The sequence below is a fragment of the Pempheris klunzingeri genome, unplaced genomic scaffold (assembly GCF_042242105.1).
Source record: "Pempheris klunzingeri isolate RE-2024b unplaced genomic scaffold, fPemKlu1.hap1 Scaffold_198, whole genome shotgun sequence".
Classification (NCBI taxonomy): domain Eukaryota; kingdom Metazoa; phylum Chordata; class Actinopteri; order Acropomatiformes; family Pempheridae; genus Pempheris; species Pempheris klunzingeri.
The window spans coordinates 1-17,453 of NW_027255101.1; the positions used below are offsets into that span (position 1 = coordinate 1).

General features: G+C 46.3%; 1 protein-coding gene across 1 annotated transcript in view; it reads right to left on the reverse strand.

The window, feature by feature from the left end:
- Positions 1 to 2,103: 2,103 nt before the first annotated feature.
- The window catches only part of LOC139225423 (rab GTPase-activating protein 1-like), a 41,701-nt gene continuing 26,351 nt past the window's right edge, over positions 2,104 to 17,453 (reverse strand). Inside the window, exons 14-20 of the mRNA XM_070856265.1 lie at positions 14,620 to 14,712; positions 13,482 to 13,592; positions 12,848 to 12,952; positions 11,571 to 11,654; positions 8,540 to 8,611; positions 5,565 to 5,765; positions 2,104 to 4,531 (exon numbers count right to left, since the gene is read on the reverse strand). Coding sequence (XP_070712366.1) covers positions 4,409 to 4,531; positions 5,565 to 5,765; positions 8,540 to 8,611; positions 11,571 to 11,654; positions 12,848 to 12,952; positions 13,482 to 13,592; positions 14,620 to 14,712 — 789 coding nt within the window. The 3' untranslated portion in view covers positions 2,104 to 4,408. The remainder of the gene's footprint in view (positions 4,532 to 5,564; positions 5,766 to 8,539; positions 8,612 to 11,570; positions 11,655 to 12,847; positions 12,953 to 13,481; positions 13,593 to 14,619; positions 14,713 to 17,453) is intronic.

The following is a 17,453-nucleotide window of genomic DNA, read 5'->3' on the forward strand; positions in this document are numbered from 1 at the left end:
AAGCTCAAGGTGCTGAGGTACTTTTCCACATCTGATGTCAGACATGTCAGAGTTGCTGGTTGCCAAAGTAGCACGAGATGGGTGTCTGCGGTGAGGAGATCAGGTGACGTGGAGGTCAGCAGGTCGATGGGAGGCTCTGGGGTCCAAATAGCTCCACATTCCCACGCTCACATTCCCGGCCTCACAAATCACTAACCAGCAACCGAAGACGCCCGTCCCTTCAGCATTCCACCTTTGCATTTTACTCTGTTGCTGCCTGGCTGGTCGTATTTATAGCTCTGTCACACGTGGCAGTAGGAGGGCGGTGGGGGAGATGGTGAGGCCTGTTACCTCCAGCCGCTGCAGGTACCGCCTTCCCAACTTGTCTTTCCTGCTGCTTCGCAATCTGCAGCCGAGAGCCCAACAGCCGTCATCACTAAAGGTGATAATTTCATGGGCCCGCACGAAGTTATAAACACTCCACATGATCTATGTGAGACCTCCGGCACAATCGGTGCACACTGTTCGCTTTATACACCGAGGCCACGGCAGAAAATAACTCCTCCCTGACACAGATAAGAATGCAGCCATGTGTTATGAGGGATGTTCTCAGAGGGAGAAGCTGAGAGATGGGACTGCAGTCAGAAGAAGGTATGAAGAGATTTCCATCCAGCTCGAGTGGCTGGCAGACAGAGACATAATTAGCTAGAAGAAAACGGGTTTATTTTCATGCTGAAAACTCTCTCAGATGTCCAGAGAAGTGTTCCCAGGAGGCGAGTCGGAGGAGTCTCATTATAACAACAGCATGCGCCTCGTTTATCTCGTTCTCCTCTTCGTACGTAATGTGAAGCGGAGATGAAACAGGATGTTTGGCTCCATAGATTTTTAGAGAAGATGGCTTTGAACCTGGAAGACAGATTAAGATGCAAAACACCAATAAATGATGAACTTCGGTGGAGAACTTTTAAAGCAGCATTAGCTGCTCCCATCCTTATTAAAAGTGGTCGACAGAAGGGTTTGATGGCTCTGACTGATTTTCTGACAATGAGGCAGAATCACTTGGTACTTCAGCTGAAAGAGACTGTAACACAGCACCAAATAAAGAAATAAATGCTGACAGGAAAATGTAATATTCAGATTTTGTAGTGCTCCTGTATGCAGGAGCTGAAGTACAGAGAGCTGCCTGTCTTCGATCGATAAGTTCCTGATTTTACCCAGAATCCTTTTCATTCAGGTACAGTTGTTGGGTGGCTGCTTGTTTATGTTGAATAGACAGAATTTAATATCTGAGAACTTTGGCTTCATAGAAATGTATTTTGCAGGAAAGCAAAGTTTGGGGTGCTGCTATTGATCACTTCTGTTCATACGTTCATGTCTGATATGTTTGAAAATTGGACAAAATGCCTCTCCCAGTTTAGCAGAGCCTTTAAAACGGCTCAGGATGCGTTCAGGCTTCAGTGGCCCAAGTCTGAATTTTGTGTCCCCATGTGTCTCAGGTCTGTTCACACAGAATCTGATCGTTTGAACTGTGATATGTGAATCAGATTCAGGCCTGTTTTTCAGCAGTGCCCTCAGTTTGAACTCTACCTGTTCCCACCCAACTCATCCAGACGCTTTCTCAGCGACATCAGTCCTGTGGAGAGTCGCTGAAAGACCTTTGACTCCTTTAAGTTGGATGAAATGTGTCTGTAAAGCCGTTCAGTCGTACCTCTGTGGGCTCCAGCGTCACATCCACACACTCCTCCGTACAGGAGCTGCAGCCACCAGCTACACAAAGCCAGATTTGGGTTCTGTTTCACCTCGTCTGTCCTCATCTGTTCACGAACATGCTGTGTGTGACGTCTCTGGAGCTGCTTCTTTGTGCACGTGGGTCAGTTCAGTGTGAACGGAGCCGTTCGACCACCAGAGTGAAACCTGAAGTTCACGTTCGAGGAGCTGCAAACAGAAGATGTTTAACGTTTAGTTTTCTTGATTCTCATTGTGTGATCAGAGTGAACGCTGTGCTGCAGCACACTGCTAGTGTTTGGTTATGATCAGTTTGGTTTGTGCAAATGAAAGTGTTGCTTCCATCCGTCCAAACCTGAGCTGACAAAGAGAGAGGCAGACGTATTGTTGTGTCGATATCTTTATATTGAAATTCATGAAGTATACACAATGCATCCTACACTATTACAATGTCCACACGTTGATAATGTTTTTGTTGTTGGATGATAAAGCTACGTTTTGGCATTTCATTAACCAAACAGCAGTTTGACTGAGAAGCTTGGAGCAAAAGAAACATTAAAAACATAAAACATTGTTGTGGATTAAACGGTAGCACGGCAGCAGGTAGGTAGGTACAAGTAGGCAACATTAGTTATAGTTACAGAGTAGAAAATCATCAACAAAAACTCAATAATCAGTTTTTACTGTCTGTTATATACAACCCAGTGCCTTCAGAGGAACGGCCCTTTGTGTCTTTCCACCTCATGCGGACTTTTCCTCTGACATCACAAGTAGACTCCAGCCAATCAGATTCGACCTTCAAGTTGGATGCAGTTTACAGTGTCGGTTCGTTTTAGGCTGGTAAATGAGAGAGAAGGTTTTCCTTCCTTCAGTCTACTGCTAGAGTGAACAGAGATTTGGATATTGTTGAATATGAAAACACACACACACACACACAAGCACCGTTTAACCCCCCCATCCTGGACTCTTCTCTCAGTGGCCACTTCAGTATCTAATATCTTCTTTTCCTGCTAAACTTGCTGAATTCTTTCTAAAGTGGCTAAAGTTGTGCTATGGTTCCCTGCTCCGCTGCCCATCAGCCCATTAAAAACAACTTTCTGTCACCAGATGAGGAGCGATTTGTCTCACAGCAGTGACAGTAACAGTGTGGCATTCAGGGACCCATCGTAAGCCAGGAAATCCCAGCTGTCTGCTGCTACAGTGAGCTGAACTACACCGTGTCCTTCCTGTTAGCTTCTAACACCTCCCTCCTTCGTCCCGTCCTACATGGCACACAGAGAGGAACCAAACCTCTCCAGCTTCGTCTGCATGTTTGGAAGACGTGCATTAACAAGCAGGCGTTCCTAATAAAGTGGCCACTGAGTGTTTGTTCTCTCTGTCTGCCCCCCCCCCCACTGCTCAATAACTGTGAACCTGCCAGTCGAGGTCAAAGGTCACAGAGCAGGAAGTGCCAGGGATGTGGGTTTAGAAGGTGTGTTCAAGTGTGGTGGGAATTTCCACGTGTGTGTGTGTGTGTGTGTTTTCCATTGTGACCTTACTTTTCCCCTCAGTGGTGACGGTTTGTAACGAGCGTCGCAGCACTCGGGTTAAGCGGCGCTCTGACACACACACACACACAGAGGTTTGTCTGGTTTGGAGGTTTTATTTTAGTTTCTTTGTGCCGTCACATCCGAACCAAACAAACCTCAGGCGTGTTTTCTGTCAGAGATCTGACGTGAGGAACGTTATGCAGCGGTTTGTAACCACAAAGGCCTGTTACACTTCTGCTCTTATTGTAAATTATATATTCATATCCACAAGTATCATCTTCATCGACCTTCAGATCAAGGCTTCGTCAGCAAACTCTTCTTTAGCATCATTCATAGACTTATTTGAACATTAAAGGAAACAAGACAGTCAGGAAGAAACTTCCCTTACATGCATGCACACACACTCACAACCATAGTGCTTTTTCTTTCCCGTGGACGTCCACACACTCTTTCTGCTATACACACGTTTTAACGTCATCTCAGTTGATTATTCATGCATTCAAACACTTTTCTCTCTCACACATGGACACACACACCTCACAGACACACACACACACCCTCTTTACATAAGCACATTCATGTACATACATAGAAAAAGAAAGGTATTGTTCAACGTAAATTAGAAAAAGCTCAGTTTTGAAAAGGCGTCTATTAGCTCTCGTACCTAAAACAAAAACTTTACAGAGACTGGTTGGTTTGTGCCAGTAGTTAAGGGGGGAGCACGCAGACGGGTGAGGCAGGACGGAGTGTTTTCTTCTCTATCCCGTCAGGACAGCTACAGTTCAGATGTCCTACCTTCCCGGTTCTGCGGGTCTTTTAATATCAGCAGTACAAAGACAGAAACAAATGAAGCATTCTTTTTTTTTCACGCTCTTTGTGTGACCGGTGGAAGCACATCGGCTCTCTGGGGACAGCGGGACCTTCTGTACTTCACCTGTATGTTTTTCAACCCTCTCTCATCGGCGCGGTGGGCTGCAGTCATTTGGGTCGGAGTGGAGAGGAAATGGATGGGGGTGATGAGATCAGGAGGGGGGAGGGGGGGGAAGACACGAGGACATTTTTGATAACAAGTAAGACAGCCTGTAGTAACGGTCATCCTGGGGTTTAACGGTCAGTGTTCGGGTTAAAGTTACGGCCCAGTGGGTTGAGTTAGTCGTCCAGAGGTGCCGGCCTGGTTAGGTGGTCTCCTTGCCCTGCGTCCCGGTGACCGTCTTGATGGAGCTGAGCGTTCGGTTGAACCAGGTCTTCTTGGCGGCCTGCACCTCGTTGAGGGCGAGGCCCAGGTGGTGCTCCAGGTCCTGACGGGAGGAGAGAGAGAGGAGCCGTGACTAAGACACTCAGCGTGGGTCCAGTAATGCCAATAAACTGATTCTGGCTCAGGCAGCTGTGTGCTTCTCCTGTATCAGCTGTTCCCCTCTCGCTCAGACACACCATCCATCATATCAAACCCTCATCTTTCTTTTTGACATCATTCCCAGTGAACTCCCAACAGAGCTCCTTCCTGCTGTTGGTCAAAAACGTGTATCATAAATAGTTCTCTGGCTTCTGGCCCTGTTTCTTTTCTTCTTTTTCTAGTTCTATCAGACCGGAACGCTGCCGCAGAAACAGTTGATCAATCATTTTGTAAATGAAGTCCAGCTCACTGATACTGCTGCCATTTCTTCAACCATATCTTGTTAGTAGCTAATTCTGTGCTGTGGTTTGTGGAGCCTCTGCTGCCCATTAGGAGCTGATAAAGTCATGACAGTCGAAATGTGACCCCCCCTTTATAGTAGCTGTGAAGGTGAAACACACAGCAACATAAAAACAAGCAGCCTAGATATTAAGAGAAGGATGTCCCCAAACACACACAGGCCTAACTGACCGGACTGAAATGAGCTCGTCTCACTTCACCCCTCAGACTTTATGACGCCTGATACAGTCAGCAGCCTCCTCCCTCGGAAACAGACTCTCAGCCTTTAAGAACGAATCAAAGTGTTGCAGTGACAAAGGCCAGTACGGCAGACTGAATGAGACTCAAGGTCTGTTTGCTTAACAGCTTCTGCAGCAGCCGCAGGAGCAACACCGGAGCGTGACGTGACCACATGACTCGTGGGAAGAGCTGCTGTAATACTACTGTTAATAACCTTTACTTAGTTTTCATTTTCACTTTGCAAAGGCAAAAGTTGAATAGTTAAAACTACAATCAAAAGCAACAACCAGCTAGAAAATAAGGTCCTGGCTGGGCTGACATTGTACTCAAGTACTCAAGTGGTTTTTAGAAAACAACGGGGCCGACACTGTTCTGGACGCTGGCTGTTCAGCTGTGGTGGATTTTGGCCTGTTGTGTACCTGGATTTTGCACTCGGCCTCCACCAGCTGCAGTTTGGTCTGGGCCAGTTCCAGCTCCATCTCTCTCAGCTGGTTCTTCAAACCTTCCTTCTCCTCATCGGTCTCCTCCGTCCCCCCCGCCGGCGCCGTGGTCACCGCGGCCCGCACACGACCCTCTTTGTTGAAGAGGCTGCTGCACTTCTCACAGCCTTCCACTTTGGACTAGAGGTGGAGGGAAGACAAACAGAGAATAAACCAGTGACATCTCTAGTCTACCTTTAAGCTCTGTCACAGAGAGACTCACTGGTAAGAGGGAACACTAACTTTAGAAACAGACAGACAAATGAGGCTGGGAGGTGTCGCTGAAGAGAAAAAGCTAATTAGTGCTCTGTCGTTATTTGATTCCTGCTCTAGATTTAATCCTTCGTACGCTCAGATCACTTCTGACAGCCGCTCTGCTGCTGTGTCTGTCTGCAGACATCAGTCTGTGGACACCTTCATGTCTTCTGGTCGGCGAGACTATTGTAAGTGTGCAGAAGGTCCAAGAAAGATAGAGACGAGACGTAGAACCATCATGTCTGAAGTAAATGCAGATACGTCCAGACTTCTGTCCTGCAGAGATCTGACAGTCTGAAAGGAGGCCGTGTTCTCTGGAGTAACCCCCCCAGCCCTTTAGTCAAAGAGCTCTTTTTGGGACACAGCATTTATGCAAACAGCAACAGATAATGAGTGCAGACAGAACTGTGCTGTACTTACTGACTGCTGGATGAAAAAGCAGTCAGGTACGTTGACTCGCTCAGTTTTCTGGTGCTGCTGTGGGAGCAGGACGTTAGCGTTTAGCTCTGATAAGATAAGCTACACTGGAGGTGTTAGAAGGTGGCAAAGTACTGCTGCTTCCTGCTTCACCTGCTCCGTCTAACTTTGGCTCATGGCTACCAGACCTCCTACCGGAGCAGGTCCCGTTCAGGAGGCCGCCTCCCGTCAGACCTCTGCAGACAGATGAGTGCGGTAACAGAGCACCTCAGTTCATGACAGGACATCGCTGGCTGAGATACGCCTTCAGAGTTAACATTTCATTACTATTACATTTGATTTGGATTAAACTGTCAGCTGAGTTTAAAGCGGGATCGTAATTATACCGAACGTGTCTGGGCTCATCACGGCACAAGTGGATGAGAGCTTTAATGAAGCAGCAGAGCGGCCGAGCTGAGAGCGTCTCTGTCGTCACTTTAAATAGAGCTTCGGTGAATAAGTGTGCCAGTACATTATTTAAACATTTCTAATTAACGCTGTTGTAACTTACAATTATATTTTATTGACTGTATATCATTGTTCCCCTTTATAACCTTATAACTGCAGCGGCTGACAGTTTCATTCCATTTGCTGCTCCATTATTAGTAAATATTAAAGGGAAGAAAACTCGAGAGCAGACGTGAGGATGGACACACACACACACACACACACACACACACACACAGACACACACACACACACACACACACACACACACACACACACACACACGCACACACCCACAGACACACACACACACACACACACAGACACACACACACACACACACACACACACACACAGACACACACACACACACAGACACACACACACACACACACACACACACACACACACACACACACACACACACACACACACACACACACACACACACACACACACACACACACACACACACACACCCACAGACACACACACACACACACACACAGACACACACACACACAGGAGCTGCAGCCTTTACAGGACGTGTCCTTGGTGCGATAAACTGTTGGTCTGTCCTTCTCTCAGTCCTTGGGCAGTCCTTTCTGAGCTCTCTGCCAAAATGGCCTTTCTCCCAGACGCAGTTTAAACAAACAGTTCAGCCGCCAAGTGCTGGAAGTGAGACGCCTGGCTCGGGCTCTCAGCCCGACTCCTCATTCTTCCCCAAAAGCTTTGATTTCACAGCCAGTCGAGACAATGAGACGGCAGCACAGCTCCCAACATACCTGCAAAACTGCTGGGATCAGGGAGGAGAAAGAGCTACTGCGCCTCCATGATTAATCAAACTGTGTAACAGAGACCAATTTTCAAATCTCCAAAGCTGGAGTTCTTCACATGAAACACTTTCAGGTGCACAAATGCTGCTCCAGCTGACGGACGCATGCACATAGTGGATGAAGAAAGCCACACGGAAAACTTTAAAGTCCTTCGCCACGCGCACACGTTGATGCTGAAAGTACCACCGCCTGAAAACGGCAGAACCGCCGAAGAGCAGGAGGGGCGCGCCTCGTTACCGTAGCAACAGCACCAGGCAACACCACACATTAAAGAAGCTTCACGAGGCCGCGTGCAACGAGTACATGACTACAAGACTCGACGACCAGCGTATTCAGCGAGAAGATTCAAAACCTCAGAACGGCACCGAGGATCAGAGCCAGTTGTTACTGTGACTGTTATTTTCTAGATCCTCACTGTCATGATGATCTTTGGGCTTGAGGACGTCAATATTCTGCTGTGATCAACTGTGTTTCAACAATTCAGTGGCTGAACAACGATTTGTCATTCATATCAATTCAGTCTGTTATCATGTGGTGCTGGTCAGACTGTAGAGCGATTTATTTCTATCTGAAAGTAAATACTGAATCACAGTCACTATGCTGGTCTAAAGTGAAGTTTGGTTATTTTTCCACGAGTGGTGGTGGTTCATGGGGGGGGGGGGTAACAGACACATGAGAGCTGGTGATGATGTGACGCTGATCCGGGCCGTCGTCCACAGTCCTCACAGCATCAATTCTTCAATTAGTAATAAAGACACATTCAGTGCTCAGTCAGCTGGTCCTCACAACCTCAAAGGGCTGTTTGAGGGTTTAGACCTGGTTTAAGTCAGAATCAGGTTAAGATAAGGGGCTGTGTGTGTGTGTGTGTGTGTGTGTGTGTGTGTGTGTGTGTGTGTGTGTGTGTGTGTGTGTGTAGGTCACCCGTATTTTCTCCAGTTCTCCTCGGTTGGCCGTCTGCTGTTTCTCCAGTCGTTCACTCAGCTGGGAGCAGATCTGTGTGAACCAGAGAGACAAAGTTTGATCATCAACACGCAGCAGCTGTTTTAGACTTTATATATATTTCACATTACACTTGTGCAGTGAGTCTGTGTGTCAGTGAACTGTGCTGTTGCTGACACACTGTTTTTAACCGTCCTCCTGACCAAACCGCTGTGCACAGCCTGCTGCGTGGCTCCTGGTAAATCAGCCTCTGCGGCTCAGACTTCATCCTCTTACTCTCTTAAGTCCATTAGTTGTGTTTTTCCAGCAGCGCTCACACACAGAATGCACACACATGGCTATACATGTGCCTATCTTTGTCTCCTCCTCCTCCTCCTATACCTACAGCCCTCCGCTACAGACGTGCCGACATACAGACAGTACAAACACACACACACACCCTCCCACACACACACTTGTGCTCCAGCTTGCCAACGAACAGAGAGATCGATGTGACATGAGTCATCCTAACGGGAACACGGGGTCATCCCACCTCTCTGTAGTCAGACTATCTGTCTGTTCCTGCTCTCTGCAGATCTCTCTGATTCCCCGTGCTCTCTACTGTACATCTCTCCCTCCTCCTGCTTTAGACATCATCAACAGGCGTTATTATGTCACATTACACATTTAGTTTCTCATAGTTTGGGCTCAAAACCCTTTCTATGCTTTTCATATCTTTCTGTCTTATTTAAAATATTTTCACTCAATTATTCATCTGGTCCTGCTGCAACTTTGCTGCCTGGAGATTTTTTTTGTTTTCTTGGTCAATAATGCATGTATGCAGTGTACAGAACGCTTACAGTGGACATATGTAGGCACATGCAATTTTAATAGCTCCACCACGCTTGTAATATTTTGTTTTAAGCTCAGAACCAGAGGCAGGCAATTAGGATGCAGCGCTCGGTGCTCCGAATAGTCATTTCTCTTCAAAGTGTGAGAACTAAGAGAAGTCTGATGCTAACAGGCCCTCAGAGACACGAGCTGTGGCTCACGCCGCTGAACCTGGCGAGTAGCGGCCGTCCTCGGTGCGTCTCCACCGACTCCTCTCCTGCAGCGACACCGTTTTTAGCTTCACCATTAGCAGACATTCCTCTGTCCTCGTGGGCCGGAGGGACAATTAGCACACAAAGCTTTTTTTGGCTCTAATCCCACAAAAAGAAACTCGCAGCATTCACAGCCTCTGAAATAGGAAAGGATATTTGGAGAATAATTTGAGTTATCTGGGTTGGAAAACAATGCAGGCTATTTTGGGGCTTTCCTTAACTTGTCAATCCCACAGGATTGAATGCTTCTGTCCTCCCTCTGCTCTCTCTCCTCCACACACTGCCGTTCATCCTCACCCTCCCTCCCTCCCTCCCTCCCTCCATCAGCCCCTTCCTCCCTGTCACAAAAAGAACTATTTTTGTCAGAGCCCCATTTTCACACTCAGCTCAGCACTGTTTCAGCCTCACGCAGACAGTCGGACACACACACAACCATCAGCCTCGCTCGGCTTGGTGACAGCTCTTGTCAGCAGTTTGGGGATCTGCCACCAGTATTTTTAGACTCAGGTGAAGTTGAGGTCTGTTTCTAAATTCGTCCTCTTGCTATTTCTGTGCCCCCCCCCCCCTCCTCACCCACATGGGAGCGAGAGGAGCTGGATCGTTGCATAATGTCTCCGTGTTGATGCTAATAGCACTTGATCTGGCTAGGTTTATATTTAAGCATCAAGTGACGGGATGAGATCTGAAAGGATGAAAAGAGGAACTGAGAAGATGGTCGTCAGAGGCTCCAGGTTCAGCTGAGGGGGAGAATTAGATGTTGTATCTTGTATCGTGCTCTTACATTAGCTTCAGTGCTTGGACGTGAAAAAAGGAGCCAGAAAAGGAGATGAGCTGATAATTCAGACAAAGCTACCTCAGAGGTAACAGAAGGATTCTGGGTAATTAACAGGTCGCTCCAGCCTTCACTGAATTTTCCTCCGGTCTTAAACATCACCAGTTCTTCCTTTAGACATGTTGTGAGTCTTCTGCCAAGTCACCTTTTAAATGTCACCACACTTTTTAATTTTTAACACGCGTCTGGCTGACCTCAAGCATGTCTGTACAGAGTTACTGGACGTCAGTGTGAGTGATCGTCGGTCACTGACACCGTAGCTCCCTGCTTTGTTTTCAGTGGCATCTTTAGTTAGAAAAGCTTCTTCCAGATCAGTAAACAGCGTCCTGTTCATCTGCTCTGGATATTAAAGCTCCTAAAGTAAACTAAACCGAAGCCACAGGTCAGATGAACTCTGGACATCATTAGTGTCCAGCGAGCTTCTAGTTTCTGCCGAGGACCAGAGGTTATGGTTAGGGCCCTTTAACACCGGCTCCCAGGGGACTTTGGGATTGATTTTAAATATTCTATTGGTCTGACTTCAGCTGTTTTATACTCAGTGTAGTTTTTCTTTTATTCTCTTTTATTATATCTATTCATTTTATTAAGGTTCATTTAATATCTTTTATTCACCTGCATGTCTCCCCCTTCAGATTTTAATCATTGTTCTGTGAGAAAGATTCTTATTTTCTCCACAAATGTGATTTACTGTTATTAAAAAACCCTGCAGGACTAATGATCTACCAACAGTGACTTACAGGATTGTGTCCCCCTCAGGATAACGTGTGTGTGTGTCGGCCAGGATGTGTGATACACGACGCTGTGACGGTCCTGTGTGTAAATGGCTGCCTGTCACTTAACAAAACACATTCTTCTCCTTGTTTTTCACAGCTTACATTTATTATTGTATTCTATTTTGGATGCACATGTTTAATATACTCCTATATTGTGTTTAATGTTGTTTCTGTGTTGGACGGAAAATCAGAAAGTGTTCAAAAACATTTATGGGAAATGTGGGAGGGTTTCAGTTCTCTAAACTATACTTCAGTAAGATGACGGCTGTATCAGCACCAGACCTCCTGAGGACTGATGTCTGGAGGTTCACACATGCAGCACATACCTGCTTATATTCTCCAATGATGGAGCCGTTCTTCTTGATCTCTGATTCAGACTTATCGAGCTCTCGTCTGCACATCTCCTTCAGCTGTGGAAACACACACACAGATACTGTTAGGCTGTTGCAGGGCAGGAGCAGATGATGCCCCAGAGACCGTGTGAGTGCCGTCACATGAAGAGAAGACTATTGGCAGGTTGGAGGCTCGGGGCAAAGTCACGCCCTCCACACAACCTCTGTGGAAGCACATAAATCACTCAGAGGGCAGCGGGTCTGAAGGACTCTTCACTGAACTCAAGCCAGTCGGCATCACAGATGAGCCGACGTCCTCAGACAGCGGAGAGTTTGTCTTTGTTGTTTTGTCTGTAGACGAGACGGATGACGACGGCAGGTTGTGTTGGACAGAGACGGATGTAGTGGACGGACACATTCAGAGCCTGACATCTGCTGTCTGTCTAAAGGGGATGAATTCATCACATGACGGCTCTTCAGGTTAGATTTACTCTCCCCAGATGATTTATTTAGCTGTTTAAGTTGAGTTTACAGACAGTGTGGGTTTTGTTTAGTTAGACGTCTGATGTTACTCACTGTTATCACCTCCACCACGAGGCCCCAACGTGTAGTTACACACCTCATCTATTGCACAGCCCACAGTTACCACCCTGTAGAACTACGGAACGACCCTTTAATGTGTAAGCATCAGTTCAGCTCCACTCAGACAAACAGAATTAGAGCCTTAGTTTTAAAGAACTGTGTTAAGGTTTTATCTCCACCATATATATTATTATACACACTAACATTAATATCTTCTTCATCATCATCATCATCCCCAGAAAGAGGAAGAACCTGCCGACTCTTGGCTCAGTCACGTTAATGCTGGCCTCCCTCTCAACTCCAGGACGGGAGATTTAACAATAATGCTGCGCTCACAGACTGACAAACACCTTCTGGATGGGAAAACCTGTTGCTATGGTGATACTGTGCTGTTTAACATATTAATGTTTACATTGTATTATTGATAATTTAATAATGCATTATTGCATTTTTTGTTGTGGAAGACGGTAAAAAGTAATTCTTCATGTCATTTTACCGTCCTGCTCTCGTCCACTAAACCCGTCCGCCTGAATCTGATGATTCTTTCGCCTGTGAATATGTGCTGCAGCGGTGCTGACCCTCTCCGGCCGTCCGTGACCCCGCTGGTCACATGAGATTTAGAGAAAAGATGGACGGGAGTCTAAAACCTGGACGTCGGGGAGAGAGGGGCCTCGTTTGTTGGCTCTAACCTGCGCAGACTCTTCCTCCAGTCGCCTCTTCTCGTCCTCTGAGTCCACCAGTTTCTGTTTGGTCAGCAGCAGCTCTTTATTCAGGGCGTCTGCCTTCTCCTCAGCCTGACACACACACACACACACACACACACACACACACACACACACACACACACACACACACACACAGAGAACAGCACGCTGTTGATGAGGTCATTGAAAGTTAAACTTGCCCTACTTTCCTCTTAGTTTCCTCTCCACATTTTTCTTTTTCAAGGACAAAGATGCACACAATTGAACGTCACTGCCTCTCTCGCTCTCTCACTCACACACACACACACACACACACACACACACAGACACACACACACACACACACACACACACACACACACTCATTGTGTAAATAAAGGTTTTCCCTTTATGTAAGTGTCTTTATTGCACAAACACACTTATGCTTCCACTCTTTCTCATGTCATTCAGTTCTTGCACAACTGTTGGCACACACATCACACACTCACCTCCGTCCACTGTCCTTATAGTCGTAACATTTTCACAAAAGGTCTGTGTACACACACACACACACACACACACACACACACACACACACAGACACACACACACACACACACAGATATATCCTTTGTCTTACGTTGTCGAGGTCTTTGCGCAGGGCGATCTTGCTGCTGACGAGCTCGTGTGCGAGGTCGTCGTTCTCCTGCTCCAGACGCATGTTGGCCTCCTGCAAGCGACGGTTCTCCCGCTGGACGGACACAGAGACAGATACAGAGAGAAGAAGAAGAAGAAGAAGAGAGAAGAAATGAAAGAAAGGGCAAAATAAAGAAAGAAAAAATAATGAAGAAGAAGAGCGGGACAGCACAGAGCAGCAGAAGAACAGAGAGAAGAGAGGAAACATGAAAGAGGAAGGAAAGTGAAGAGACGGAGGAGGGAAAAGGAGTTAGTCATCCTGTATATTGTTGCTTTCACATTCATGACTGTCAGAGTGTAAAAGTTAACTACAGCCAGAGCAACGTTGTCAGTAATGTTTAACAGGACACGACCTGTTTGTACATCATTAACAAGAGTTCAGGGGATAAAGTGTCAATACAACTAAATCGTGACGGATCCTTATTAAAAACAGTACAACCTTCTCCCAGGATGCCGTCTTGCCAGGTGACTCAGTGTCGAAGCTTTTGTTGAAAATAACACACGCTCTCATTTCTGAGTAAGGGCTTTTGATTGAAATATTCCTGCTTCATTCTGCGAGTCACGTCTAATGTTCATATCAAAACAAATGAGTCATTTTGATGCTCCGACGTGCTCAAACAAACAGGAACTGAGTCAAACGTAAACCGACGGGGCTGCTGGATTTGTTGAAAGGGATTTAAATAGACGCCGAGGTACAGAGCTGCAACTGTGATCGTCTCAAATATCCTTCAGCATCTTCAAATGATCAAACTAAGACTGAACAAACATCCGCCGGCAGTCAGCTGCATCGAGTTTGAAGACCCGATGGCCAAATGTACGAAAACAGCTCGAACACACAAAATGGCGTCTGCTCGTCGGAAGTGTTTTAAGAGGACGGTGTGACTGATGATCTCGTGCTGTATAGACTCAGCCTGTCACCCTGGACAAGGACTGAAAAGACAGACAGAAAAGATTTAAGCTGTCATTAACACGGCGCTAATATCTGTAATAGACTGTAGGACTATGTGATAATGTTGCTCACAGAGTTGGTGCAGCGCTCTAAAGACGCCCTGCTGCTGTTTGGTGTTCATGTCTGTGTCTACCTCATATCTCTCGATGGGGGCCTCCTGCTGCTCCTGCTGCTCCCTTATGGTGTGGTACTCCTTCTCAAACTTCTTCAGCTTCTTCTGGCTGATCTGTTGGGCGGCGAGAACAGAAAAACTCATCAGCTGCATCGCACATGTGAAGAACTACACATGAAAACTAGAAATATAAAGTCTTTGGCGGGGGCACTGGCGGTGGCTGCCAGAGACGAGTCTTCACAATCTTTTGTAAACAGGGATGCAAGATTCCTAATCTTTGCTGGACTGTGGATTCTTCATTTGAATATGAAGTAAGGGTGCATATGCAGAGATTACAGGCCCAGTTTGTTACTCTTAACTTCTGTCTGACGAGCTGCTTTGCTGCCATCTTCCCGTCCACACACTCCAAGTTTCTCACTGACGGCTTTTAAAAGCTCCTGCAGCACACAGAAATCACTGGTGACAGCATTTTGAACTTGTATACGGCTGCTTTTCTAATCGTGGATTAAACTCTATAATCCATCACACACTTGTGGATGTTTTGTGTGGTTTTATTGGTCCTCTGGAGGGAACTGAAACTCTCTACATGTCAGCAGTTCATACCAGTTATTGTCATGTTGTTGAGGTGATGAACACTGAATGCAGCACACAGAGTTCAGAGTTCAGGTTCAGCAGCACGACTCTAATCTACGGCTGCAGCTAATGATTATTCTCATTATCAAGTCACCTGTGCAAAATGTTCTTGATTTGTCGATTAGTTGTTTGATCCAGAACATTCAGTTTACTGCTACAGGAGTAAAGAAACCAGAAAGTATTCTAAGTAAGAATCTAAAATGTCTTAAAACAATTTGATTTATCAAAACAAATTGATTCTGAAAATAGCTGCCGATTAATTTGATCGCTGACAAACTAATCGAACAGACAGTTCTGCCACATTCATGCCTTCAGTTGCAGTTTTCTCTCTCACGTCTCATCAGCAGGCCTCTGACTGCCCAGCTGCTGCCCAACACGCTGCACAAACCACCTGCATCTACCTGCGGCTGCAGCATCAACACTCTTGTGTTTGCCTGCCTGCCTGCCCACCGGTGTGTGTTTCAGTCTGAGGCTCAGTTTTATCCCACAGTAAGAACATGAGATGATCCAAATGTTCCTCGCTCTCGTCACCTCACCATGTTGGCAGAACTGGGACAGCGGGGCCCATATGCCGCCCTGCTCCGACTGCGTTTCTGTGTGTGTGTGTCGTACTTTCTGCTCTGTAAATGGTACATGAGGTCATTCGGGGCAGGAGTTGCCTCATCCGTCTCCTTTCTCTTTCTTTTTTCCTACTTTCTCTCCAAACCCTGACAGACAGCCGAGCCTCCAGAAGCTACAACTCAGAGAAGCAATTAGGAGCCCAGAGCGACCGCGGCTCTGTGCAGCGGCGTCAAGTAGACATAAAATATTTATCAGCTCACAAGTTCTGGATCCATCGTGAATTAGCAGATTACCTGTGCAGCCATTTTGTAAAATCCCCATACGCTCTTGGCTGATTTGCTGATCGTTCTCTGCTCTTCTCAACCAAAAAACTACAACTGTTCTTCATTAAGTGGGTGAAATGGCAACATGAATGATCCTGAGATCGTCTGCTGAATACTTTATGTGAACTGGCTGTTTGTCACATAATCACTTAAAAATAACTCAACTTATAATGACCTTTGACCTCCGTTACAACGTAAAGCTCAAACATTTCTACGTCACCTGACTGATTCTTCAACCTCACAGCAACCGTTTTCTGTCCTCGACTTGAGACACGAGGATCTCTGTAATCCTGAGTCTGCTTTTAAAGGTTTAGTACTAATTTCATCAGGGGGGGGGTGATGAGGGGTCAACAGTTCAAAGGGTCTGTGAGATATAAATAAAAACTGCACTAATCTATGAAACAATAAAACTCCATTACTCTAGAGTCAGAGTCTAGACATACACAGATTGATCCCCAGATAGGCAGTAAATGTAATAATCCAGCATTTAATTCAGCTCTCTGAGGTGTCCGACACAATTTAGCTGCAAAATCTGAGCTAAAATGGGCAATAAACACGGAGCCCCAGGCAACCCGGAGAGATGTGAGCTCCAATCAGACAGCGGCATCATCAGTCAGCGAGGGCAGCGGTAATCTGGACAGTTAATCCCCCTGTAGTGACATCCAGGCTTCAGATTAGCCTACCTGGACTCAGATTTAATTTCCTGCTCCAACACTGCAGGACTCGGCGGGGTCAATTCGCCAGATGACTTCTTGGAATTATTTTCTCTTTCCAAATAAAGAGCCGGAAACAGCTTCTTAGAGCCGATGAGCCTTTGTGTCACTACATGCGGGTGTTTCAGACTTATTGATTACTTATTGATTACATAAAGAGTAAAGGTGAGTCTAATGGAGAAAAATGAAAGAAAAAAGGAGTTGTTCTAGTGGTTTTGAATCCTGTCAGACCCCTCATCAGTCCAAAATCATGATTGATATGCAGACCTGAAATAACCGACAGTCCAGGTGCTTCTGATTCAGCTCCACTAGACTTTCCTCTACTCACTATGTGTGTGTGTGTGTGTGTGTGTGTGCAGCTCACCGGTCCAACTGAGAACACTAAAAGCTCTTTTCTCTCTTCAGGCCGGCTCCTTCTCAGAGTTTGTGATAATAAATATCTCTGCCCAAAGTTACCTTCAAAGTCAGGCCCTCTAAACTGGGCCAGGCTGCTCAAAACAGGTCAGGACACAGGTGTGACTGTGTGTGTGTGTGTGTGTGTTTAAGAGACAGACAGAAAGAGAGGTGTGTGTGTGTGTGTGTGTTTCATCTATTAAACTTGATTTAAAGTTCAAAAGTGCCCCCT